At 30.8% G+C, this 24077-nt stretch overlaps 2 protein-coding genes across 4 annotated transcripts; both read left to right on the top strand.

The window, feature by feature from the left end:
- Nucleotides 1–609: 609 nt before the first annotated feature.
- Chrac-16 (chromatin accessibility complex protein 1) lies at nucleotides 610–1194 on the top strand. The gene has a single exon (XM_016071345.4). The coding sequence runs from the start codon at nucleotides 610–612 to the stop codon at nucleotides 952–954; it is 345 nt and encodes a 114-aa protein (XP_015926831.1). The 3' UTR covers nucleotides 955–1194.
- Nucleotides 834–17417, top strand: LOC107454230 (molecular chaperone MKKS). 3 transcript variants are annotated; one of them, XM_043045838.3, is made up of 6 exons: nucleotides 834–976; nucleotides 1823–1921; nucleotides 7367–8266; nucleotides 9993–10165; nucleotides 12944–13054; nucleotides 16941–17417. In XM_043045838.3, exons 3-6 carry the CDS (start codon nucleotides 7369–7371, stop codon nucleotides 17373–17375), a joined length of 1617 nt encoding a protein of 538 aa, XP_042901772.2. In that variant the 5' UTR covers nucleotides 834–976; nucleotides 1823–1921; nucleotides 7367–7368; the 3' UTR covers nucleotides 17376–17417. The 3 variants fall into 3 exon arrangements, with proteins under 3 accessions (XP_042901772.2, XP_015926828.3, XP_087017893.1); XM_087161767.1 differs by lacking the exon at nucleotides 834–976 and adding an exon at nucleotides 1333–1451; XM_016071342.4 differs by lacking the exon at nucleotides 1823–1921 and having other exon boundaries at nucleotides 839–976.
- The last annotated feature ends 6660 nt before the right edge of the window (nucleotides 17418–24077 follow it).

Below are 24077 nucleotides of genomic sequence, written 5' to 3' on the forward strand. Positions count from 1 at the left end.
TTTGCGCATCGGTAATATCGAAATAAAGCTGTTTAAAAACTTAGTGCGCCAACATTTGTGATACTGCGCCAAGTATTGCACTCTTTCCATCACGTGATTGTAACTCTTTGCTTGCTATCTGTGGCGTGTCTTTTCGGATGGTATAAAGCGAACTTGGTTCCTCTACCTACTATTTCAACTCTATGTGCAGCACTAGTGCGACGTAAATGAACTACAACAACTACAACAATCTGAATGATCTCTGTTTTTAAAGCTTCAATAAGCAAACAAATAAATTACAAGCAATGAATGGACATATTTAAACAATATACAAAATAATATACTGGTTTTCAGAAATAAAAAAATTTTAGAATTTAAATTAAGCTGCGTTTTAATGATCGTCACATTACGCGCAACGTTTAGGTGCAGCTGGGATGTCAGAAAAAAGTAAACTTAAAGATGCGAGCGCCACTTTTTGCGCTTAAAACCGGTCTTTCAATAGCGTGTTGCTTTTAAAAACGGTTACCCGGGAAAAATCCTTATCCCCTCTATTAGTCTCTGATTATTTGATTGTGTTAGTCGACTGATCGGTAGTGATTTTCTTGTGTGCAGTTAAATAATTACGTTAAAATGACTGACAAACAATCTAAACTTGCTGTTTTGCCTATATCTAGAGTTCGAACTATCATGAGAAGCTCCCCGGATGTTGGAAGTATCAGCCCTGAATCTTGTTTTCTAATTACAAAGGCCGCGGAAGGCTTCGTTGCTTTTTTAATTCGGCAGGCTTTAATGGCCAGCAACAACAAGACTCTGATTGACTACAAAGATTTATCAAAAGTTGTGGGCGATCAAGAAGTCTTCTCCTTTCTAAAAGATATTTTGCCTCCTCGAATCAAAGCAGCCAAATATCTTGAATTGTTGAAACAAGTTGAAGCGAGTGAAAGACGGGTGAATGCCGAACTCCATGATCTGTGATTTAACTATAATAAAACAAAAAGTAATATTTTTTATTGTGCGAAACTCATCTTGTGTAATTCATAGTGACAAATGCTTCATCTTTTCAAATGCCAACTATAATCAGCACTAGGATTTCTTTTTCTTCAATTTAAATAATCTTTATAACAGGAAATTATATTTTCTATTATTCCTACAAGACTATCAAGTTAGCCAACAATTGTTGTGAAACTTTATCTAATAAACACTAACTGTATTATATTTTGTTAGTTTTTTTTAAAATTTACATACACTTATCAGAGTTGCCAAACTTTTGTCATACATCATTTATTGAGGATGTTAACCAATTGTGAAAATACCATGTTAGAAACTTCCATTTATGCATATTAATTGAATAGTTGATCCTTTGGTTTGAAAAAAAAAATTAAATTCAATTAAAAATAATCTTATATAACAAAAATTAATTAATATAATTCTGTTTAGAGGAATTTTATTGATCATAAACCAGTGCCACCTACGTAAGTAATCAAAGTAGAGCCCCTTGTCATTATTTAAAGAAGCCACAGTTTTGTTTATTTTCTAATAAAAAATTTCTGTGATCCAACTTTAGAAAATTATCATTTAAGATGATATTTTAATATATTAGAAGTTACTCCAATGCTATATCAGGGTGTGTAGCTTTTTTAAAAAAGTGCTTAAAGATGCTTATCTTTGTTTTTTAAAAGCCCTTAAGGGTGCTTTTTTCCATGGGTGTTTTTAAAAAGCGCTTAATTTTCCCTTTTCGATAATGAGATATTTTCTTTACCATGTTAAATTTCACCACAAATTATTCAAAAAGACTTGTCCTATTCAACGTTTTCACAATTAATTCAACCTCAATCTATTTCAGCGTACCGCCGGTCTGTAGTGTATGAAAAAACCATTTGTTTTACATGTTTGATGAAATACTTGTGGGTCCTTTCTTGTGTATACTGATCTGGATTCAGTGGTAAGTATTTTTGACTTTTGTGTGCAACCCTGCTGCATTTTGCAAAAGATTCTCTATTTCAGATTTCATTTTCCGCCCTCTGTAATAGAATCTAAAAATTTCTCGAATTTTTGCTGATTACGGAGTAATGGGGACCAACTAAACATTGTATTTTTTTTCTCAAATCGATAGAAAATTTCATTTCTCTTGTTAATTTCATCGTTTGTGACACGCCATCGTCTTCGTCACTGTAAATAAAACCGTCAATTTTCAAAAACATGCCAGCCTTGTCTAGTTATGATATTTTGCTTAAAAATATTTTTTGAGTGCTTGAAAAGTGCTTAAAAGGTGCTTATTTTTTTGTTGAAAAATATGGCTACCCACCCTGTATATTATCTGGGTTATTTGCTTAAATAAGATAAAATAGTTAGAGAAAATCTTTAAAAATGTTCGAAATTATAATAAAAACTGTAGTAATAACAAGGAAAAAAAAGTAGGGAAACGAACTCCTTTTTTTGTAACTTCTTGGCTGTTTTTTTTTTTTTTTTTAAAGAAAACAAATAAAACTCCACTTAAATATGGGTTTTATTGGATTTCTTTTAAAAAAATCCACATCGATTATTTTGGGCAGATGAGTGGGTAGACAGCCCTGCCTTTGGTAATTTCTTAAAAAGTTCAATTTCTGTCAAGTTGCAGGGTCTTGGTGATTATTCTGAATAATAACCTATTATATATATCAGGTAATATAACTTCAGTATATATTACCTGAGCAATGTATTCTGAGTAATAACCTATTAATAACAGTTTTCAAATGTTAAATGACGTACTTCCTCATTTGAAATTTTTAATCACAGTAAGTGAATTATTAACAACTACAGTTTTTATTTAAAAAATCACACAAATAATTGAAAGAGGAAAAAATTGATGATTAAAATAAATTATCAAGACAAGTTAACTTGCACAAATTTACATTTTGATATAAATTTTTTTTCTCCAAGATGTAGTTATGATATTCTACATTCTACACTAAAATTAATTAACTGTACTGTACCACTAAAATTTAGCATAGTAAAACTGTTTGTTCTGTTTAAAGCAAGATTCTAAATCTCTTTTGTATCTAGAGTAGTCTGCTTTTGCCAATAGGTTTCAGACTGAAATTACAGAGCTTTGTATAGTGCGGCTTTCAGGAGAACTTCTCTGTCTCTCATCGCAGCAGGTACCATGGTTACGAGGAAAATTCACCTCGAATTGGGGTGTGGGAGGAATAGTTATGTCTTGATCTTGGCATAGGTCAGCTTGAGTAAACCTATCAACACTTTCATTCCTCCATTAGAAATGTGCTCTCGCTTGTTACCATTGCAGCTGACATCCCTAGACTTTTAGTCTGGAGGAGTTCTCAAAAGCTGCACTGTACTTTATGAAAGACAGAAATGTCTAAATCCTTAAAAATTTTTTTGCAAGAAAAAATTAAGCAAAGTGCATATTTTGTTAGAAAGAAGATAACTTAGTTGGTGGTCACCCACACATAACAAAACTAACTTGAAAACTATCAGATAAAAACTTAATTGAATGGAATGTTTAATGGCACTATAACCTGAATCAGCTATGCCGAGCAAAATTTAAATGAAGTTAGCTAATTCAGTAAGGTTCATCAAATAATGGTATAATTTAAAACAATTTTAATAAATTACAGAATGTTTATGCAGTTAAAAACTATCACAAAAACTGAAACTATGACTAAAAGGCAGAAAAAGTCAAATAAATAAAATTACTGGAACAATTTCATTTTAAACTTGTCCTTACATGCATAAGGAGTGACAATGACTATCAGCCAGATCCTGATTTATTTTCTTGATATTGGCTAATATCAAAACCAATATGTTTTTAAAATATGTTACTTTTTAAAGTGAAAAAAAAATAAAAAAAAGAACTTTCAGAAAGATGGAATATAAAACCTTTCAGTAATATTACAGTTAACATTTATAGGTTTATCAAAACTTTTTTTCACCATATTAATTTTCATCGAATTTGGAATAAGAAAGGCATCGTTTATATTTATGATAACTTTATTTATAATTACAATATAAGAAAAACAAAAGCTTTTTAAATTTTTGTAACTATTTTCTTATTACTCTTATCAAATACTTAAAAGTCTAATTAAAAAAATTTTTAAAAATATTTTAGACCAAAATTTATTTACGATACAAATATGCAATAAACATTCAATTGCATGTTAAGAAGTTACAAGTTAATGACTGCAAAACTCTTGTCACAAAAAACTAATTCAATAAGTTTAAGGAAGATAACAGTTAATCTTTTACATTTACTTTTACAAATACTCCTTATAACCCCTTTTACAAATTAAAATATTTTCACACAACAGACCTAAAGTAACAGTAATATGAGTGCTCCTTATCACCTATAAATTATTAAGGATTGTGTAAATAAATATAAATTATTAAATGTGTAAAGAGTCAAAATTTTCAACTTCATATCTACAGAAAAACATGACGCAACAGTCTATATCAGTGGTTTTCAACTGGGGTCCGCATTTTTTTGTGGCCAGCGAACTAAAATATATTAGTTGTCATTTTTTGCGGACTATCTTCGAAAAAAATTTGTATGGGTTTAAAATACTTTTCTCGATAATACAAACCTAATTTCTCACTTTCTGTAAAATTTATCATACCAAAGGTGCAAAAAAATTTATTTCTCAGGTTTTGCATCCAAGAAAATATTTATTCAAATACAAAAGTAATTCTGTATGTTGCTCTTTTTTATTTTATTTTTTTTGTATTTTGTGATTATAATTTAGCATGCGTGTATCAGAAATTTTCTTGAATAAATTCTCTGATTTAACTTTTTGAAACCACTCATTTTGGACAAAATATTTACACACACATTTGTAAATTTTAAATTTAAAATGTAAATATCTATTCTCTGGTGGCTACAGCAGACAAACATTTTGTCATTGAACATTTTGTGTGCTACTATGTAGGTTTTAATACCAACCTTTTTAAAATTTTATATCTTAACAATTAAATATCTGTTGCACATTAATTGTTTAATACATGGGGGCACATTAAAGTTATTGTAGCCCGAATTTTTTAATATGCAATTAAATATTTTTGAAAATCTACTTCTTATTTTAATTAGTAATTCAATACTTTTGTTTTGTACAACTTGATAAAAATCTAAAATCTATTTAATGTTCCTTCAAACATAAAAGAGACCTACATAAAATTTTGATAAAGTTGCTGCCCGCCATTTGATTTGCGTTTTTAATTGTGGCCCCTCGGCCTCATGTAAGTTGGAAACCCGTGGTCTATATTATAAACCCAATTGGTACAAATAAGTGTTCATGAGAGTAACAAGTAAGGAAATTAACAATTAGAGAACAGATATGTAGTAAGAATAAACTTCCTAGACAAATATTTACTAGAAAAAATTAAAGTGCATATTTTGTTAGAAAGAAGATAACTTAGTTGGTGGTCACCTGCACATTGCTTTATAGAAATATAAATCTAAAATTGTGAAAAAGAAATAATCTTTTTCACTTTTCTGTATTAATACAAGAAAGAAATAAAAATGTGTTTTATTGAAACTTTTTTCTTATAATATTGCTTATTTAAACTGCAGAAACATGCATTGACCTGAAGAAACTTTCATTGTAATAGTGGAATATTAATTTATAAAGATAAAAGTTTAGCATCTTAAAAATTGGCACTTTGACATCGACTTTGAAATTCATCTTTAAAGTGGATTTCTTCCAATATGCCGCTTATGAATTTTACTGTACTTTGTGAATAAAACCACCCAAAAATTGCAAGTGGTTTACTTATTTATAATGGCTAAAGAGGAGATTTCCTAATTAAAGAGGAATAATCAGATGTTTTAAATTGAAGTTTGAATAAAAACATACATAATCCCTCATATGAAATGTATCTGGAATAATGAAATGTGGCATACTGAGGTGTATAGATGTCTGGGAGGGCTTTTTTAAACTTCTTCGAACCTATCATCCATGACTTATTCTATCATTATACAAACTGAACTTGGCATCAGGACAGTTCAAGGAGGGCCAAGGTCTATTGTGCTCATCCAAGTTTTCTTGACCCTGGACTCAAGGGTGTTGAAGCATGAAGCTTATGTTTCAGTTGGGTGGTCAGACAAAAGTGGAAGCCACAGTGTTTAGTCCCCAAGCATGCTTGGTACTCATTTTATCAACCCACATTAAATTCATTTGAAATTTTTTAAAATTTTTTATTATATTTCATAAAATATCTTCAAATATGTATCTGTTAAATTTAATTGCAAAATAATTGTTAAAAATTGTTTTAAGGTCCTTTTGGGCTTTCTGCGACAAACCTCTCTTTTGAGTGTAATATCTTTCTGTAAGATACTTTTAATAATAACTAATATACTTGTTGTTAATTAAATTTAAAGTAACAGAAAAGTTGTATTTACTACGAAAAGTCTCTTTGGATGTAATAAAATTTTATATGTATATTTTTTAAAATGAATATGTAATATATTTTTTATTCTAATATCATGGGTGATATTTTTAGATTTTGTAAGAGGAAAACACACTAATTATTTCTTTTTTCGCATTTCGTAAATCATCACATGAAAAAAACATAATTTAAAATTGTAAAATCAGTGAAAGAAAAGAAAGCCAAAGTTTTTTTTATTTTTCCCAAAAGGGAATAATAAAAATCACGATCATTGCTTTCCCTCTGATGCTGGAAAAAGGTATCTATGAGTATAATTGTGGAAAAAAAAAAATCTTTCAAAAATTTCTTCAGAAATTTTTTTTGCTTCAATATTCCTTATTTTTCATTCTTCTCAAATAAGAATTGAAAATTAAGAACATTTCTTTCCCCACCGTTGCACGAAAAAGGCATATTTTAAATATAATTTTAGAGAAGAAAAAAAATTTCGAAAATTTTTGCAGAAAGGAAAATTAAAATTTTTTTCTTTCTTAGGGGAAATTCTTTCTGCAAGAACTCTGTAACCTTCTACGACAGTATCGTCGGGATTCTACCATGGGGGTCCATTTTGGCTGAATTCCTAGAGTTATGGGGTTATTGCTCCCCTTCTACATACCAGTGATCGTTAACATTGGGTGACTACAATCGAGAAAAATTGAAAAATTGGTTGGCTAATTCCTGTTTACCAAAATATATTTGTAAATTGAAGTAAATACACCTAGATGCTAAAACAGTTTTAATACCTGAAATTATAATGGTAAATACTTAAATTTAAAGAATATATTTCCACATGGGTATTATTAGGGGAATATATTTCATCACCCTGCTTTCGTAACCCTGCATTTTCCTAAACACATTTTTGTCATATGTAACAAATATTTTATGTGACAGTGACAGATTTTAACCTCTCACTGACAAATGAAACTTGCATCCCGTATCGGATTGCCATATTTTAATTATTGTGTTATTGTTTTAGGTATGGAAGAATCGCCATATTTTGTAGGAAATCTGTGTTATGATCCTTTATCCAAACAAGAAAATATTGATGCACTGACATTGCTGTTGAAAATTGTGAAAAGTTGCATTGGACCTCGCGGCAAACTCAAACTTATTCGCAACGCTTCTGGAGGCTACACCACAGTGACCTCTACATCATCAAGGCTTTTTCATTCACTCTCTGTGAAGAATCATTTCAATAAGATGGTACTGTCTTCAGTGAAATCTCACCTCAGGACATACAAGGACGGTGGGCTTTTCTGCGCATTATTTCCACTTACAATAATTCAGCACTCATCGCTGTGTGATACTCCCTCGTTCCTCAAGGCAAAACTGTACGAGTATTGTGTTGAAACGTACATCGCTTGCTTGAACTCGGTCGAAAATCATTGCGTTTGGAAACTCGATCCCTCTAATTTTCGACATTTGCAGGCTGTCACACGAACGATAATATCCTCCAAACTCGAGTGCTTACTATCCACCTCACAGAGGGATCAGTTGTGTGCTCTGTTGCTGGAGTTGTTCTTAAATATTTTTCCTTCGAGCCATTTTAACTTTAGATTCGTGACTCTGGAGGGACATAATATGAGTGAATCCCGCTTGTTGAACATGCTTCTTGTACGAGTTTCTAAAACAGATTGGATATTATTTCATCCACCTCATCGTCATTTGAAGGTCGCCTTGTTTACTTCCCCCCTGTCTTCTGATGAACATGGTTCTTTGAAACAGTTAGAAGGCAAGCTTGTTTCGGCAAAGGTTGACGTCGTTTTTTGCCAAAAAGTTGTTGACCCTAGTGTGAAAAAACATCTGAATGATGAGGGAATCACAGTGTTTGATCAACTTGGCACTGAAACTACTACATTTTTGAAGTATTTGTTAGGTAATCTTTGATAATTGTGTGTAAACTATGAGGAAAAATTTAAAATTCCTAATAAATTTTGATTAAATGGTTAGCCAACTAATATATTAAATAAGAAAGGTTTTCTTAGGGCCACTTGCAAAAAATAGTAAGATTGCTTTTTTTTTATTTTTAATGTAGAAATGCTTCATCAGACATTTAAGTGGGATTTTTATTTCTCTTTGTCACTATTAGAAGTGTGCGAAATCTCCTTAAAAAAATGATGTTATTTTCTTTTTCAAACACTTATGAGTATTTCATCAATTTGAGTTTGCTAAAATATGATGTAACACGAAAAGTTAAAGAAAGAAGGAAAAGTATTTTACGTTGTTGTAAAGTAACTACATTAATTGAGTTTAGTTAATTACCTTCATTCAGTACTCTCCAACAAATGACGAAGATATTAAAATTTTTTATAGCTATTATTAAATAAAAAATTTAATTTTGAGTCTTCAATAATACATTGGCCATAATTGTCAGGGAGACAAGTCTCCATAGCCATTGGGGGGGGGGTAGTGGTTAAAAATTTTATACAATATTGTTGTTTTAAAGCTGTAAATTAGATATTTAAGGAATATTATATTATATTTTTTAGAAACAAATATAATAATTTTTTTAATAAATATGAAATTATGAATATCTTAAAATTACTTTTTGTCACTTTCGTAAAATTTTTCTTTAGTATGAAAGGAACTTTGTAATGTTTATCGTATTTTGAGAATTGATTCAAAAGAAATGCCTTCATACGTTATTCATATTAATAGTTTTTTTTCAATAATTAAAAGCTTTCACTTTTTGAAAAAATGCCGACGTTTTTGAAAAAACGTTTTAAACCATAAAAAGCCTTATTTGAACAAATTAGACGACTCCGAATCTCATTGTCTATGTTATTGTCGGCAGTAACAATTGAACCAAGGTAAGTAAAATTCTGAACAGTCTGAAACCTGTGGGAACCAATCTCCAGATAGGATTCACATCTCTTTTATCAAAAAATACAAAACTCCTACTCTATAAAACATTAATTAGGCCAATACTTACCTATGGCTCTGAGACCTGGAATCTAACTCTAGCTGGTGAAAATAAAATTGCCATTTTTGAGAGAAAAGTTTTGAGGGCCATCCTTGGTGGGATAAAAATAAATAATTCCTGGAGAAGACGATACAATACTGAACTGTATAAAATCTACAGAGAGCCAGATATTGTGAAATTCATTAAAATAAATCGAATTAACTGGGCAGCTCACATTTTCAGAAGGAATGATGACTCAAATTTAAAGAAAATCCTATTACACAAACCCCTAACGAACAGGAAAAGAGGTAGACCCAGGCTGAGATGGCTAGATTTAGTTGAGACTGATTTCCTTACTCTAAAGGAGAAAAACTGGCGAACAAGTGTCAAAAGTAGAGAGAAGTGGATTCGAATTCAAAGGAAGGCACTGGCCCACCCTGGGCTGTCTAGCCAAATATGATGATGATGATGCCCACGTTTTTAGAAAAAAGTGGTCACTGTTAAAAATTTCCCAATTTTTCAACTGAAAGCTTCTGCTTTTACTTCATTTTTTACAAGGATTAAAAAAATACGTATGAAGGGTAGTCATTAAAAAACACCTTATATGAGTTTTTTTAGGTGAGGGAAATAATTTCTTTGCTTGTACTCTTTTTCAAATTAATTTTATATTTATACTATTGTATTTTTTCACCCCTATCAGATGACTGTGTCATTGCTACACTTCACAACGTTGATGATTTGTGTTTTAAGAGCATCAAATGTTTTAAGGAAGAAATTGGAAAAAAGCATTATATTCTCCTTCAGAAAGAGGAACACAACTTCTCTAGTATCATCCTTTGCCACTCTAATCAAGAATTTCTCTCGGAAATGAAGGTATATATTTTTGACACAGCTATTGAATGATCTCTAAGATTCTGCTAACATTACAATTTGTTTTCAATTTGGCAATAAGAATAATGAACTTAGAAAAATTATCCATGAAGCATAGCGTTTTTAAAAAGCGCTTAAAGATGTTTATTTTCAATTTTTGTTTTTTTAGAAGCCCTTAAGGGTGGTTTGTATGTTTTTAAAAAGTGCTTGATTTTCCTTTTTCAAGAATGAGATTTTTTTCTTTTGATTTTTTTTATTTTGATTTTCGCCATATATTATGCAGTGGTTTTCACATTGTTCTATCCAATGTTTTCACAAATCATTCACACACACAATGCATTTCGGCAAACCATTGACTCGCAGCGTATGAAAGCGCCGTGATGAAATACTTGCAGGGACGCACGTGCATATAATGAACTTGGATCGGTGAGATTCTTGCTCTCTCATGTGCAACTCTGCTGCATTTTGCAAAATATTCTCAATTTCAAGCTTCCTTTTCTACCCTCTGTAATTGAACCGAAAAATCTTGATCCTTTTATGGTGGCTAATATAATCAAGAAAAGAGTTCTTTGTCAGAAGCTAGCTGTTTTATCATGAATGTGTAAAGTCTTTGAAAGTTATTTTGCATTTTGTTAATGCATATAGTGCTTAAAAATATTTTTTAGTTTTTAAAAAATACTTTAAAGGTTCTTATTATTTGTTGAAAGATTTGGCTACGCACACTGTATGAAATCATTTGGACAATTAATTGGTTACTCTTGTTACATGTATAATGGTGTTGTACATCAATTTGCTTTTACTTATAAGCTTTTTATTTTAGCTAGAACAATTTTTTTACTCAATTACAATGAATAATGCCTACCTTTCATATTTATGAAAGAAAAGAAAACTTGATAAATTTTAATAAAAGTTTTCATAGAATTTAAAATATGGTTACTCTAGTTACCTGAAATGAACTCGAGATATTTACAAATTTCCCTTAATGATTATATTATCTAAACCATATAATAAAATCTTTATATTTTAAATAATTTCATCCAAGGAAGGTCAACTTATGATTCTATACATTCTGAAATAGATTTTTATAAATTCACCATAAAATGTCGTTCAACATGTTCTTCCATTATGCAGCTATATTTGTCTCCAAATATCGCTGCTATAATTTCTTTGTTTCATTCCTTTTATTACAAATTTAATTTACAATTCTTGCCATCACTACATACATATATTTGATATGATAGTCTCCTTTGAAGCAGAGTTCGTAAGGTCCTTTAGAAACTGTAATGATATCTACAATACTAAGAAGATAGATGTATATTATTACTTTCATATTCACCATAACATTCAATAATCAATTTCAACAACTCCATTTAGTTACAAAATCTTTTTTGAAATTTTAAAGTTGAAGATCACAATAAAGATGCCGGTTTTCTTAATGTTTTAAGGACCATGTGTACCTTTTGAGAATAGTAGTATACAAATGTTTGCTTCCGTCAGCATAAGATAATGATCAAAATAATAAATCAAGACCCAAGTATACTTGATTAATCCAAATGTAATACAGTATACTTGATACAATGATCAAAATAATTTATTAGCATAAAAAACGTATGAACACGGTAATAAAAATCAACGTGTTTCAAGCGCTTAAAAATAAATGAACATTTTAGACTTGCCAGACATAAATAAGGAAAGCAAAAATGATTTGAAACAGAAATTCTTAAGTTGCCAACGAAAAATGAAAATAAAGTGAAAAATAAAACTGGAAAAATTTTATTATCCGAGAGTTAAATAGAAAATAAGAAATGAAATAAAAAAAAATTAGAAAAACTACAATGGCTAAAAACTATTTATTATTTTTTAGATGTATAGTCACTTTCTAGCAGAAACATGCTTTTATGAAACTGAACATTCGTTGAATATAATGTTTTTTCAAGTCTCTTTCCGAAATTGCGAATAAATTTTCAGATGCATTTAAAATAAGCATCATATTTCATAATTAAAAATAAAAGTTTAACAATCTGCTATCAGCAGAAAAAAGTATGAATGAAGTTTTTTGTTACATGTGTGTAAGTCAAATTCTTCATAAGTGAACTACATTCAACTATTAATTGCCCCACATAAATATTTCTTCTTTCTCGCCAAATTTATATTTTAAAAATAACTAATTGTATTTTTTTCTCAGCTTTTACTAAGTAAAAACAGTTGGAACTTTAGATTTCAGGAAAAAAATTGTACATTTATGCTTGCTTCTTCAATGAAATCAAAACCACTTAAACCCCTGAAAGTTGCTTTTCATCTCTCATAAGTAAAAGTGGCATAAAAAAAAATTTGTGTCTTGTCCATTATATCTCTGAATCTATCTGCCCCACCGGCCTAAGAATCCCTGTGTAGTAAATGATGACTGATGCACGTTAAATCTGGTGAGTCACAAAGTCCTCCATGTTCTCATTACAAATCAATTCCTCTAGGGGTACTGATCCAGGAGCTCCATTGTCTTCTGGATTGGGATCAAATTTACAAGGATACAGAGTTGAACATCGGTAGTCATAATCTCAGAATTGGGTCGGCTGTTCAATCATGGCTATAAAATAAAAGAATATGTTTAACTAATACTAAATTAGAATTTTCTAAATCACCTCTAAATTTGAAATTTTAGTGAGAAAATATTTTAAGGGTAGTAAAAATAAGTTAACTGTATTATTTCAATATCTGCTCTTTGTTCCTTTATTTATTTATTTTTACCTTAATTGGATTGTGAAATTCTTTTTGTGTCCTTAGGTTGTTTGTGAACAAGTTATTGCTACACTATTTCGCCTTCTACAAAATCCAAAAGTATGCTTTGGGGCTGGCTGTACTGATATCTTTACTGCTTTATTGTTAACCCAAAAAGTAAGCAAACAGCAAGCTGTCTTTTTTTACTTTTCTAATTATATAAAATGCACTACGAAACTATTATAGGGCTATAAACAATGCAAATATTATTACCAAAACAGCTTTGGATTTTTTTATTTCAAAATCTGGTTTTTGATTTTGACAAGCCTTAAATAAATAAATGATAAAAATGATAATAAAAAAAGTGGTTAAAACTGACATAAGGGTTTAAATCATGTTGATACCAAATTTTATTTCTTTACTTTCATTTTGTTTTTACAGAAAGTAAATAAATAGCAGATCCTTTTTTCAACTATTTTACACCATGCTTCATGAAGTTATTATAGAGCAGGGATGGCGAACCAATGGCACGCGACACAATATTTTGGACACGCCACCGATCACAAAGTTCACTATGAAGCATATTAACAATTAAATTATAATTCACAAAGAACAAAAAAATAGGCAATTATTGACAAAAAATTAACAATTAGTGTCAAAAAACAATTAATAACCATTAAAAACAAGCTAACAATAAATGACTAGCAAAAAAAAATTTAACAGTCCTGCATAATCTAACATCTTACAACCTAATATATGTTATTTGTCATCTTATCTGCAACAACAGAAGTCACACTGATGTTACTTTAAGTTGAACTACGCGTATAACTGAGACATTGTAAAATGTTTTTTTTTTCATAGTAAATAAATAGTTTTGAGTTGATACTATTTTGTATCATTATTTTCCCAAAAATCACGAAGTCAAAATTATTCGACGGCAGTTCTATGATCTCATTCAACATTTTTTTTAGAAAAAATGGCACATTGGTGCATAAAGGTTCGCCACCCCTGTTCTAGAGCAATAAATAATAAGCATATACACTACCTTACAATAATGGAAGAGACACTTTGAGCTCTTGACATTTTTTTCAAATGTCTCAAGAAATATTTAAAGTATTATTTTATAACTTAAGAGATGCTTAGTTCGTGCGACGTTTCATACTTAGCAATAAGATTTAAAGCTTTCAATAGTATGAAAGACTGACAATAAGTTATGAAAGAAAACAAGTATTTTTTTACTCCCTATACCGGAAAATTAAGTAATAAACTTCTAACTTATATCGATTACTTTAATTTTTTTTTGTAGCTTTTGAACTTTTCAAAAAAAGCTCAAAACCATCAGGGGTTTTCCTAAAATTTCATTATGTATTATATATTCATATATTCATATTGTATATTGTATATATTCATAGTATTTCATATTGTATTAAACAAGATTTATTAAAAATGAGACTGGTATGTGGGTTATCATTCCCCATGAAAGGATGTTTTCTTTCACACTTTAGTTTCCAGATGATTATTATAAGGTATGATTTTTTATTAAATTTTGTCTTATGAGATACAAAATAAAATTTGTGGAAAACCCTTAATCAATTAACGCTTTCTTTTAAAAACTGCAAAAACTACAAAAAGAAATATTCAAATCAAATTTTTTACGTTAGTTGCCAAATACAATCACTGCAAAATTAAAACATTTTTTAAAAAAAATTTTAAATAAAAAATCTTGTAATTAATTTAAACTGTTCCAAATTTTTTTTTGATTTCATTGAATATTTATTAAGTTAGAGCGAAAATTCATAAGGCAAAAAAATAAGTTTTTTTTTAAAGATGTCCATATTTCCATTAATATTTACTCTAGGTGTACAAAATTTTATGCAATTATTAAAAATAACAACTAAAGTAATGGATACAAGTTACAAGCTTATTGCTAGATTTTCTGGCATAGCGTGCTCAAAAATACTTGTTTTTTTTTTTTTGTAATTTATTGTCAGTCTCCTAAACCTCTGAAAGCTTTAAATCTTATTGCTAAAGTTATAAAATAATCCTTTTAGTACTTCTTGAGAAATTTCAAAAAAATGTCAAAAACTGAAATTTTCTCTACCATTATTATAGGGTAGTGTGTATATATATATAATTTATCAGGTTAAACCAGGACTAAAAAAAATTATATTAGCTTATATTTCCCCCGAATATTATACACTGATAAAAGAATTAAAGGGAGAAAAGTTTTTTTTTTTGAAGAAAAGAATAAAATAAGTAATTCCTATATGCAAATAAGGTTTCAGACAGATGATAGCTAAGCTCTTTGCAGACACTTCTGCTACACAGTGGCCTGTGACATTATAAGGCAGTGACACTGTTTTCAAATTTGTGTAGAAGTACCCCATTTGCTCACCAAAACTTGTAGTGTAGCAATGTTTGTAATATTGAAGCTTACCACAATCTTTGGTTTTTGAATTTCTTTGTTTACCCATTGTTAATATAACCAGTTATCATTACCTGGACTATGCCACGAAATGATGAATAATTGAAAAGTTCAAAATGGGCCAGTAACAGACTACCTGTTGGCTGACGTCGTTTTTGAGAAATGTGGTGTCTGCTGACCGGTTCAAGGCCGCAAAGAGGTAACAATGCTGGCTAAAGAGCGTTATTTGAGACTTCCAGCCTAAAGGGATAAGTCCGTGACAGCGATACAACTGTTCCGCAACCTGTATAATGCAAAAGGAACATCTATTTCACACATAACATGACTGTCTTGTGTTCAATAGAGATGGTCTGACACGTTAGTGGTACAGGGACGAGATCCTTGCACCCTATGTGAGACTTTTTCGCTGAGCATATGGGCTAAATTTAATTTTTATGGACTATAACTCTTGTCTACAAAGGTGATCCTCCAATCGTTGGATATTCAATGATTAGAGTGGCCTGTGAGGTCTCCTGACCTTAATCCCAATGACTATTGATGAGTTCAAGGGTACCTTGGTGCAAAAGTGGGTAGGGTTGTCACTTCTAGTAAACAGTAGAATACACTGATGTGAGAGTTGTGTAGCTGTTGGAGTTTATCATACACCCTATTAGGCATGTTGATTGACTGGTTAGCTGTGGTGTTGGACAAGTGACCATTTTCTTTATTTAGGATATAGGTTGTGCTTATTTTCCATATATTGATCTTATATCAGATGATATTTTGATTAGGTTTGGTTATATTTGTTTTGTTAGATATTTTTTTATTACAAACAAAAAAAAAAAATTGTTTCACCACTGCATATACAATCTACAATCTTTAGCATGATCTTCCGTTAGTGCAGCCCTTCCATTATGACGACTGCACCATGAAGTCCCATCTGCTGCTCCACAGATGCAGTACTATTAAGGCCAGTCAGAGCATCCGAACTGAGCCTTCATTCCAATACAGTGACCAAAATTGTGTTAATTTTTTTAATTCCCAGAAAGTCTTTTCCAAGAATGGCTGTTGCACAATTTTGCGCTTTCAAGACTGGGAAATTTATCTGGTAGACACTTTTTTCTCACCACTAACTACTTTTTCCATTAAAAGTATCTTAATAATTTTGCTTGTAAATTGTTAAAAAAATTATTTATTTTTCTTAATGTAAAAAAATTTTAATATTATAAGGTATTATTAAAGAATGTAAGAATATTATAATTATTACTGTTGTAGCATCATGTTTTAGGAAAAATAATCACGAAATACATAATGGTTTTATTTCAGACTTGTTTTTCTCATAATCGATTTTAAATTTTTGAATCAGAATGAAATATAATATTAATGTTAGAATTTCTGCAAATGCTACTCTCAGCTTTACTTATCTTTTCATTCTTTAATGTTCATTGAGGGTTGGCAGGCCGCAGGTTGTGCATTCCTAATTTAGGACTTTCTGAAATAAACTGGTTTATGTTGATAAAGAAGAAAACCACAAAACCACCTAGAAATTACCTGATTGCTACTGTACGATTTCTGGAGACAGAGTGTTTAAAAATTAATGTTTTTTCTCATTTTCTTTTTAAATAAGCTAAATTTTTGTCATGTTTCTCTCCTGTATAGATCAAAAAGGAATCAAGAGACATTGCTGCTAATTTCCAATGCACTGATGATAAAATACTGTCTGTTCTGAGTTATTTTCTTTTAAGCCTCACCTCTACTGCCATTTCACCTCACCAGGAGTCTCCACTTATGTTTAAGGTCGACACTAAATACTGGCATCTTTGGAAAATGGATGATAAATCTGACTCTCCCAGCAAGATTTGCTGTTGTGGTCACTGCAGCATTTCAGACTCAGAATCACTTTCTTGGTATTCCTTGTCAGACTTAATACAAATCCCAGACTCTGTATCATGTGACAAGCCGTCTTTTGAAGAGATTCGTATAATTGACGAACTGAGTAGCAAATTGAATGCCATTACTGTGGGTGGAGAAGTAGCACTTTCTCTGTTAAAAACTCATCTCTGTATATTTACAGCAACTCATGCTTTTTCTTGACTGTTTGTCGTGATCAATAAATATTTTAAGTATAAAATCAAATCTTTGGTGCTCTATGTTTGACTTGATGCATATCATTTAATTATGTTTTTTTCTAATTATGTTTTATTATGTTTTCTAATTATGTTTTATCTAAATAATTTAATTATGTTTTTTTTCTTCTAGTAAAGCTTCATACATAATCATGGTGCGTAGCATTTTTTAAAAAGTGCTTAATTTTCCCTTTTCAAAAATGAGATTCTATTTCTTTCCCATGTCAATTTTCACCACATATTATGCAAAAGCTTGCTTTTCACATTGTTCTATTCAATGTTTTCACGAATCATTCAAACACAATGCATTTCAGCCTACCGTCGATCCATAACACCAATAATTTTACTGGTTTGATGAAATACTTGTGAGTCCACATGTGCGTATCGTAAGCTGGGTTCGGTGAGATTATTGCACTCTCACGTGTAACTCTGCCGCATTTTGCAAGATACTTTCAATTTCAAGCTTCATTTTCCACCCTCTGAAATCGAGCCGAAAAATCTCTTGATCATTTTTTAATTACTAATGTAATCAAGAAAAGAGTTCTTTGTCAAAAACTAGTTATTTTATCTTGGTCATGTAAAGTCTTTGAAAATTATTTTGCATTTTGTTATTATCTATAGTGCTTAAAAATATTTTCTGAGTGCTTAAAAAATACTTAAAAGGTACTTCTTTTATTTTGTTGAAAGATTTAACTACGCACCCTCATAATTGATTAACTGTTTATTGATTATTGATATGGTTTGAAGAGAAGTTAGACTTTCTCTGTTAGGTTCACATCTTTGTGTGTGTTTACAAGAACTCAAAATGGCTGAACAACTTGATGATGTTGTCTCTGCATCACTTTCCAAAAACATAAAGAATAATTAATTGATTAAAGCAATTCAAACAATAATTTGATTTTAGGTATTCTGGAATAACATAATTGATAAAATGTCAAGAAGCAATGTGTTAACAATATAAATACAATGTAGCAATATACTGCATACTATATCCTAGTCTTCTTAATGCTTTAAAGTTCTTTGTTTTACCCAAAAATAAACTTATTTAATAAAGTTTTTTTCTTCTCTTTTTTTAAAAATTTTAATATATATTTTTGCATCAGCTTTTTTAATCCCTTAACCCCCTTAACATATATTTCAGAAAAATGGACCAAAAATAGAAAATTTTTTTAACTGTTTAATTTTGTTCTTTATATTATTATAAGAGTTAGAAAATGATTTTGTATTTCAGAAATAAAATTCTAAATGCAATAACTACTGTATTTATAATTTTTACATACGCATTAAAAAGCAATGTATTACATGCACATCTTATTCAACAGCAGCAAATTAAACAAAATTTTTAAGCTAAATATGATATAACTATTATAATATAATATAAAAACACAACAATATGATTTTCAATACATAAATTTTACAAATCTTTTACAGTATGGTATATCACAAAACCCCCACCCACATTTCCCTCCTTCGACTGAAGTCGTAATCGTTGAAAAACTAGGACCACTAATTCCATCTATTAGGATAATAGTGAAATAAGTATCCTAAGTAGAAACGAACCCGTCTCGGGCTTCACAAAATAGAAACGTTAATTTTTCTCCAGTTTGAAAAAAATTTCGGCATCTCTAAAGCACGTAGTAATTGCCCAAACTGGATTCGGGCAGCGCTGGCAAGGTGTTAAAAATGCAAATTTTAATTCTATCATTGCTTTTTATTGTCTTCTTATATAATATTTATATTGTTTAATAAGGGAAACTTTTTTTTAAAATCATTTTATAACACTTTCTATCTATTAACTCAAGGTATCTATGCATGACATTCGATGTCGATTTGAAGCATGTTTTAATAAAATAAAAACTGCAGTAAAACCTTACTACAACAATATTTTGGGGACCAAATAAATATATTGTTGTTGAGGGATATATTTTTGTTATATTGAGGGCTCACATCCTTTGGGGACACAATGTGATTTTTTTAAAATTTAGATGTTATATATGTATATAAAAAGTTAATTTGCAGAGTGTTAATTATGGTTAAATATTAAAAACGATTGAAATAAATTCAGAAAATAAGATTGTAAACATACCTGAAAACCGTTTTTATTGAAAATAATCTGATAGTTCTGTTTGTTTATACATTTTTTTGACTGTCAAGTCAACCAACAAAGTATGCATTGAAGACAAAGCACGAAAATGAGTTTTGTTTGTGAATAATGCTCCCCCGAACCCTCTACAGAAAAAGTCTCCTTCTGGTGTTAATGTGATGCTCGTGGTCGTATGAGCCTCATGATCAGCTTCTAACATGAAGGAAATGAAATCAGATACAGGGTTGCCACAGGTGACTAAAATGCGACTATTTGCAACTATTTTCAACCTGAGGCAACTATGGCTATTTTTTTTTTCCTGAAAAGGCTATAAAAGCAACTATTTTCAGCAAAAGGAGACTATTGGGAGACTTTTCTGTGCTCCTAGCAATGTTTTTTTATAGCATAAATTGGGTTGACAACCTGCAAACTGCGGTATCTGCTGAAAGTAATGAGTTCTTTTTCTTCTAAAAAAATAAAGAAATGTTAAATTACAAATTTGAGTCATCACTTTTTAATGCGCTCAATTTGCACGGATTCCATTGTGAATCTTTTTTGTTTCTCAATTGCCTTTTCAACAGTTATTGCTATAAAACTCTGCTTGATTTTAAAGAACCCAATTTTTAATACAATACTATGATGAATTTCGAATTTTAGTAATCACTTTTTCAATATATATATTTGCTAAATCAATTATTGATAAAAGGAAAAATTATGTGAAAGGGAAAATTAGTAGAAAAGGTATTTTTTTTAACAAAAAATTATTTTTCTGCATTAATTCTAGCATTTAAAAGTATTTAATGTTCTGCAAGTATACTAATTTTTTTATAAAAAAATTTAGTGCTAGAACACTAAGGTTTATTTAAAAATTATCATATTGGCCGTCAACTTGACTAAATGGATCATGGTATATTATAATGAAGTCATTTAATAGAATTTTAGTCATATTATTGAAAATTTTTTGTTCCTATTGAGGCAACTATTTTCATAATTTTAGGCCACTATTTTCATGCTTTAGGCTACTAAAGACAACTCTTTTGTTCATTTTTTTTCTGTGCATGGCAACCCTGAGATAGGAATGTTACATCTGTGACTTAAGACATAAGGGAGGCAATTCTAAAGAATGGAAGTTCTTGGGATGGTCAGCAGTGAGTCTTCTGTTGTCAGAAAAGATAGAAAAAATGGCGAAAGATGATAAAAGAATATTTTTTTTTACATTATTTGAAAATCAATAATGAATGGAGAAAATAAGGTTCAAATTTGGAAAAAAATCGTTTTACAGGGATTTATCGCTTCAGAGAATATCGTGATAAGCATGGCGTTAATTCACATGCAAGTTTGTTGGGACCACAAAACATTATCGTAATAAAGGGAGTTGTTGTATTGGATGTCGTAGTAACGAGGATTCTCTGTATTATAAAGTTCTTTTTCTGAAGTTTTAGCCACAACATGTAACACCCTGATATTATGAACAAAAGTGGATGGTATTTGTGACGTAGCAAATTTAACAGATAGCAAATTATGTCAAAACTATTTTTAAAAAATCATTATTTCCTTTAAGGACAAAAGATATTATGTTACTACAATAGTGGAGTTTGTAAAGCTTGCATGAAAAAATACAATTTTTAATACAGCACAAAAAAAATTAGTTCTTAGCTTCTACGTAAATCAATTTTTTTTCTAGTTACGTCATACACTTTTAAGAGAAGTATTAAACGTAACAACCTTGTATATAATACGTAAATAATAATGCAATTTTTTTTTTAAATATGAGCATTTTTTTAAAAAAAATTTGAAGAACTTGACCATGAATTTTGAAAACAATAAAAAAAAAACTTGTATTACTTCCGATTTACGAAGATCATGTAATTAGTCAGATATTTCAATAAATATTTATCACGAGGAAATTAAGTTGACCAATATAATCACTTACAAACAACAAATTGTATTTTTTTTAACACTCTAAGTCAGAGATGAGGAACATGCGGCCTCTATTATTTTTCTTACTCTGGCAGTAGCTCTTGTATTAATTAATATTTAATTAGTTTGGTTACAAAAATTTAAAAATTAATGTAATAAAAGAATGCCCTGCCATCTATATTTTTCATTTATAGCCGTCGTTGAACAGCTAATCCAATTTTTAGGTTTAACACTGCCAATGTAATTTTGAACCCCATCTAGAAGACGAGGTAACTGCTGGATCAAGTATTGGGAGGAAATTGCCAAACGTTGCCATTAACCCTTTCACGCCGATCGTAATGTACAATACCCATTAAGCTCCAACTACTGAATCTGATTGCTTTCCAAGTCGTCCCATTGCTGAAAATCTGCTGATCCACGGGTGCTTACTGCCATGCTAAAAGGAAACCTGAAAAGTGTTAGAGTGTGCTGTGTCGATTAGAAACTGGAGTGTTGACCTGTTCCCCAAGTTCTGGCTGCAATACCGATGGGCGTTCAAGGGATTTGGTTTGAATTTAAGAACTCTAAGTTCGATTTTCGAATAGTTTTAAAGGAATAATTTACTTTTATTAGATTATAATTGCTTTTAGTAGATTTTGAGATAAATGTGCCTTTTATTTTTAATAGTTTTTAATGGATTTGGAGAACGTTTTGCTTTTTATTTTTAATTATTTTTAGTAGATTTTAAGATAAATGTGCCTTTTATTTTTAATAGTTTTTACTGGATTTGGAGAACACTGTGCCTAGTATTTTTAATTGCATTTTATTGAAGATATAATTTCGTATTGCTAAATTTCAAACCAGAAGTAACTAATAATTTGTACATATGTGATATCTACATAATAGTATTTGGAAATGATTTCAGATTGTATATATATATTTTTTTGAAATATTTAGTATCAATAAAATTTGTTTGTAAATGTTTAATTTTGCAAATGATTCCTTGATTGATTTTTGTTTTCGAACCTGGGTGATACTGTTGCCAGTTACTAAATTGATCACTAGATAACGTAAACCTAAATTTGAGAGGTAACAGTACATTAATAGGAGAAAATGAATTATTTTTTTCAACCAGTATTTAATATTTTCAGATTTAGGAGCAAGCTTAGAATTATTTGTGGCAAAATGCGTAAAAAATAGCTGGTTTAGTTGATTATAAGTGAGTGGAGAGTTTAAGAGTAATACTAAGTTTGTTGAGTCACTTAAAGCTTTTCAAGCATCACTGGCTGCGGTCAGTGTGCGGGTGGGTGACCCACTTGGATCAGTCTGCGTAGGGACCGAGGGTGTGCGGTATTGGTCCTCGTTAAACTGTGCTACCGTAAAGTGCTCGACTTCGCGCGCAGGTCGTCGGGCTACCGAAGCGGGGGTGCCATCCCCTCCGCAGAGGATCAAAATTGTGATGGCATGTCTTCGGATCATCCTCCGGGATGTTTCCCAGACCGTCGCCAATAGCCCATTGTGCAGCTCTAGTGCGACGTAAATTAACAACAACAACAACAACAACAACACTTAAAGCTTTTGAACTAAATTATCCTGAGTTCCACCAACATTTGCCACGCCATTCGTGCGGGCATCTCGATTGATTCCAGAATTGTACCTAGGCGCATCTTTCTGCAAAATAAAATAAGCTCAGTCAATAATTAAAAGCATTAACTTATCAGGGCTGTTTGTATTCCGGTAAAGATCTTAAAGCTTGTAGTAAAATCATTTTATATCTAGCTTATATTTTCGAGAGAAGTAAAGAGCCTTGGCTACCACGACAAATTTAAAGTTATAAGGCTTGTACAAGACTGTTTCCAACCGTGGTAGCCGAGCGGTTAGAGAATTAGACTATTGTTCAGAGGGGTCGGGGCTCGGTCTCCGCTAAGAGGCACATGCGATATACATGGTCCTAGAATCTGTGGAAGTCCTGTGACCGATCGCTGAGCAAAACCATGGGTATACCACCTGAAGAAAAATTTTTCGTTTTTAGATATATGTCAAAAGTTTGGCCTCACGAATGAGTGGTGCTGCCAACTATACAAGAGGTTCTGAGCAAAGACGCACTTTCACCTTTTCAGCATGCAACAAGAAACAACACGCTGTTTCATATGCTTTGAAATAAGTTCCAATAATGCTTTGGTAAAAATGGTCTTCACAAAAATAAGCTCGAAAGAAAATAATGTTATTTCAGTTTCATAACTTTCCGGCTATACAAACAGCTTGTAGTGTATCTACCACTACAAATATACAATTCCAGTTCACTAGTATATAAGACATGATAACTCGATTCTATGCAGGGGTACCTTTTCGATGAATGTTGACATTGTCGATAACGACTCTTCAAACATTGGTGACCCGGACGTGATGTGAACATGCCTACCTTGACAGAAACTCCCACTTCGATATGAATACGCCTACTTAACAGTGGCACCCACTTCGATCTGAACACGCTAACTCGATTGGCTAACTCGCATACTTCGATGAATGGTTCACATTGAATAGTTGACTTGTTGTGACTGCGACATTATCCACCAAAGTGCGGTGTTCTTAATACAGCTCTCCCGGCTTTTCACAAAACAGCAAACTAGTGGTATCCCTTCGGTCGGTAGGGCGCTGGGCCCATATCCAAGAGGTCGTGAGTTCGAT

This window comes from Parasteatoda tepidariorum, chromosome 4, assembly GCF_982258835.1.
Source record: "Parasteatoda tepidariorum strain Cologne lab strain chromosome 4, Ptep-v5.0, whole genome shotgun sequence".
NCBI lineage: Eukaryota > Metazoa > Arthropoda > Arachnida > Araneae > Theridiidae > Parasteatoda > Parasteatoda tepidariorum.